The sequence below is a fragment of the Durio zibethinus genome, chromosome 22, assembly GCF_047325235.1.
Source record: "Durio zibethinus cultivar Kanyao isolate XHJ-2024 chromosome 22, ASM4732523v1, whole genome shotgun sequence".
Lineage (NCBI taxonomy): Eukaryota > Viridiplantae > Streptophyta > Magnoliopsida > Malvales > Malvaceae > Durio > Durio zibethinus.
In genome coordinates, this window is record NC_143183.1 from 10,903,343 (window position 1) to 10,907,550 (window position 4,208).

Here is a 4,208-nt window from a genome sequence, read left to right on the forward strand (position 1 = left end):
TTCTGGGATATATGTACCTTACAAGATAGGTGAACTACTGTGATGGTAAACCTTGTGCAGGTTATACTTGATGTGGCTTGAAACTAAGAGGGTACAGTGGGTCATCATTTTCTTGTAGGGGATGATCTTGTTAGCTAGCATTCTCCTCTATTGCCTTCCCCTTGTTTAACTTGTTCAAAGCCTCTAAAATCTTATTCAACTCTCCTTCTAACTTTTTCTGAGCTTTCTCTATTCTCTTGAGACGATTGAAATTTTCTCATTTCATTTGTCTAGCTTGAGCTCTTGTATTGTATTGGTGAGTAGGGTTGCTTGGTGAAGCTATCCTTGAACCTTTAGCATCATAATTATGATTAGAAATGTTATGTTATGCTTTATGGATGATACATTGATGCACGAATGAAATGTACATTTTTATGGATGAAATCTAATATGAAATGGATGCAAATGATTGTGTTAAAACATGATCATGAAAATAATACAGATGCATAAAATCAGACAAACAACATAGTTAGTTTCATAGATTAAATGAAAGTGATGCCGATGTATAATGTTACATATGATAATAAAAATGATGCACAAAGTCAGACAATCAAAATGATTAGATAAACACCATCTTTGTGTCCTAGTTTCAGGGTATATCTATCATTGGGTAGAAATGGCTCTATCTTAGGGTTAGGCACTTCTAAGTTTCACTATATGTAGTTCAAGGCTAAAGTCTAAAGGTTTTCAAATTACTCCTTACATCATTGTCCATCATAGACTAGTAAGGCATCCCAATCCTCACCCATTACAAGCTACAAGCGAAAAAGGTTCAATTTGAGTGGAAGTATTTCGCTAGTCACTACGGAGACATTAAACCTCACGAAAGCAATAGGTACTTTACTCCTTCCTAGAGGGACGGAGCTCGGGTATAGAGTTCATGTTATGCATATGCATATGAATGACATAATTAATAAAGTAAATAAACATGAATGAATAAAAAAAATCTATACAAAAAGTTCAATTTTATTAGACTTTTGGATAACACAAATTTATTTGCTAGCCTGACTTTCAGACGTCCCTAGTGGAGTCACCAAGCTATCATAACGTTTAGATCCGGAATCTATCGTTACACATTGACTTAAAAGAGTCACCACCAATCTTTTTTATCTAGGTGTGATTGGTCACCTAAAAAATTTATTTTTTCAAGGAACACCTGAGCCTAAGGGTCCCTAAAAGAATAGGTTCAGGTCTATTAACCAAAACAGGATTCGGGAATACGGTTACGTGTGAAGAAGGTTGTAGCACCCTCACAACGCCCATCGAAAGATGGTACCAGCTTAATTTTGTGTTATCCAAAATGCCTCAAAAATTTTACTAAGTAATTAATTATTGAAAATTATTCTCAATTGATTCTAATACTTTTAGTAGAAAATTGAAAAAATTCTCTCACCTCAAAAGTATGCAAGAAAATTACTCTTTCACTTACAGAGACTCCATCGTCGGATTATTTAACATTAAAAAAATTTAAGAAAATAAAAAAAAATGATTGCTTTTGTACATAAAAAATTGATACTTTCAACTTTTTCGCAAAATATTTTTTAGAAACTTTAATTTTAAGACAAATTGATATTTTTAACTTTTCCTCAAAAATCCATTTTTAAAAACTTATTTCTAAGGAAAATTGATACTTTCAACTTTTTCTCAAAAATATTTTTTAGAAAGCTTATTTTCAAGGAAAATTGATACTTTTAACTTTTTCTCAAAAATATTTTTTTGAAAAACATATTTTAAAGAAAAAATGATACTTTCAACTTTTCCTCAAAAATATTTTTTTTTGAATTTTATTTAAAGAAAATAAAATAAAAATGAAAATAAAAATAAAAATAAAGAAAAATAAAATAACAAGTATTAAACAATTCTAATCTAATCAATAAATAATAATAACAATAATAATAATAATAATAAATTAAAAAAACTGAGAATAGCTCGATTTAGCGGCTCAACTTAACGTGACTTGAGGAAGAAAAGACAATTCGAAGACGCAGCTCGGGTCGGATCGGCTCGGCTTCGAAAACTTAACTTAACGTCTCTAAATTAAAGGCTGGAACGGGTCGCGACCAGGTTGGATCCTTCAAATGGAGCGACACGCATATCTTTCAAGAGATCCATTCCCAAAACGACACTATTTGTGGTTACTATAAAAGCCATTTTTCTTTGTTTTTCTTTCATTTTCAACTTTCTTTTCTCTTTACACATTTATCTCCTCTACACTTCTCTCCGGCATTCAAGTAAACACCGGGCAATTCTTCAAGGCTTCCCAGATTTAGGTCGTCGCCCCACCGGCATCGGTTGAGCTCTAAATTTTACGAAACAGTTCTTTTTGGTCTTTTTTTAATATGTTCCGGTTGGATTTTCCAAAAACTAGCAGGATTTTACAAATCTAAGTCCAAAATCATGATTTTCTCTCTGTTCTTTGCAGCTTTGATGGCCACCACCGCTAAGTATGCTTTCTCCTTTCTTCTTGGCTGCCTCCTCACAAATTTCAAAACTTCAAAACAAACTAGATCAATCTCGATTGGGAATCTTAAAGAGAAAATCTATTTTCTGTTTCTCTTTTTTGACTACTTGTGTGACTCTATTTTGGTGCTAGAGGTAACTGGAAATGAAGATGGCTCTGGTGGTGAGGATTAGTGCTTTCGTTTTCCGCGCGTGGTTTGGTGGCTGGCTTCTCTTTTAGCTCTCTCTATTTGTAAATATGGGTTGGATTCAATGATTAATGGGTTTGGTGATGAACGATTTTTTTTAACCTCTTTTTTTGGTCTGATTATGGGTCCTGGGCTGTCTGGTAAGAGTTGAATTGTTGGTGTTTTAGCAGAGATTGAGGGATGATTCGGCTGACAGTAGACGAATAGAAATTGATTGATGCTTGCTATGATTTCATTATGTTTGGTTTTTCCTCTATTTTTTGCATCTGATTTTCTGTTTAATCTTTGTGTATTCTTAGATTTTTTGGCTTAAAATGGGGCTCTATTAGGGTCTGAGTATGTTGGCTAAAAATTGATGGAAAATTAGGTATTGTAATTTGTATCTAGTTGATTGGTGATGGCAATGACAGAGAAATTGAAATTTAGTGATACAGCTGTGGTGTTGATGGCACTAGCAAAAAAAGTCTGCTCAAGCTCTTTTCTGGTCATCTGCAGTTTCATCTTCCCCTTTTCCTGCAATCTTTTTCCATAATTGCAATACTTTTATCATGCTATCTCTAACAGGTTTCATCCTGTCAAAGCAGCAACCCTTCAGTACTGTTATCGTTGAAGCTGCTCTATCTGTAATCAAGTTGTTGAATGCAGTGCCAAAGCACTCAAAGCATCAACAGCTGCCTTTCGCGTCACCCAATATGTGCTCCCAAGTTGGAGTTTCACAACTGCCTCGTAGGTACGAGCTAATACAGCCTAGTAGGAGTGAAGGTCAAGGTCAAGGAAGGGAAGGTTTCCCACCAAAGAGAGGCCTTGAGGGCCTAGTGGCGATGGGGGCTTCCCCTTTTGTTTTTCTTCTGTTTTTCTCCTGATTCTTGTATATTCATTGTTGATATATAGATCCATGCTAATAGAGTTTCAATTCAATTTTAATTAGCATCCAAATCAAAAACTTAGCACCAATCCTAATCTCATTCTTTCAACTTTTTTTTTTAAAAAAAAAACTTAATCAGATAATGGAGAAAGAAAAAGAAATTAAATAATAGATAGATCATAAAAAAATAAAAATGATAAATACAAAAATAGAAAAATTTAAAATAAAAATGAATAAAAATTCTTACAATCGAATTTAAATTAGTCTCGATTGATAAAGAACCTCGGATAAAATAGGGTGTTTACAATTTGCATAAAGATTGGGACACGAACACTTCCTATGTACGAAATAATGAAGACCAAAAGAACAATGGATTATGTGACATATCCACAATGCCAAATACAAGATGAAATTGTAATGCATGCCATTAATGACTGCATTGTTGTGAATGAGGTATGGGCACATGTAGGTAGGCTACGAAAAAGAGTGGCAAGACTCCTAAGCACAAACCATAAAGGAATGGTTTACTTCCCTGGTTAACAAAATGGATAAGGACAAGCTTTGCCAAATCATCATAATGTGTTGGGCAATATGGTCTACCAGAAACGAAGGCTTTAAGAATGGAATACACAGGGACCACTAGAAAATAATATAAT

The 4,208-nt window shown here is 33.8% G+C and overlaps 1 protein-coding gene across 1 annotated transcript; it reads left to right on the plus strand.

The window, feature by feature from the left end:
* The first annotated feature begins 2,204 nt into the window (after positions 1-2,204).
* Positions 2,205-3,611, plus strand: LOC111307315 (uncharacterized). Its single transcript, XM_089751997.1, has 2 exons — positions 2,205-2,330; positions 2,462-3,611. Exon 2 carries the CDS (start codon positions 3,236-3,238, stop codon positions 3,548-3,550), a length of 315 nt encoding a protein of 104 aa, XP_089608123.1. The 5' UTR covers positions 2,205-2,330; positions 2,462-3,235; the 3' UTR covers positions 3,551-3,611.
* Positions 3,612-4,208: the final 597 nt, after the last annotated feature.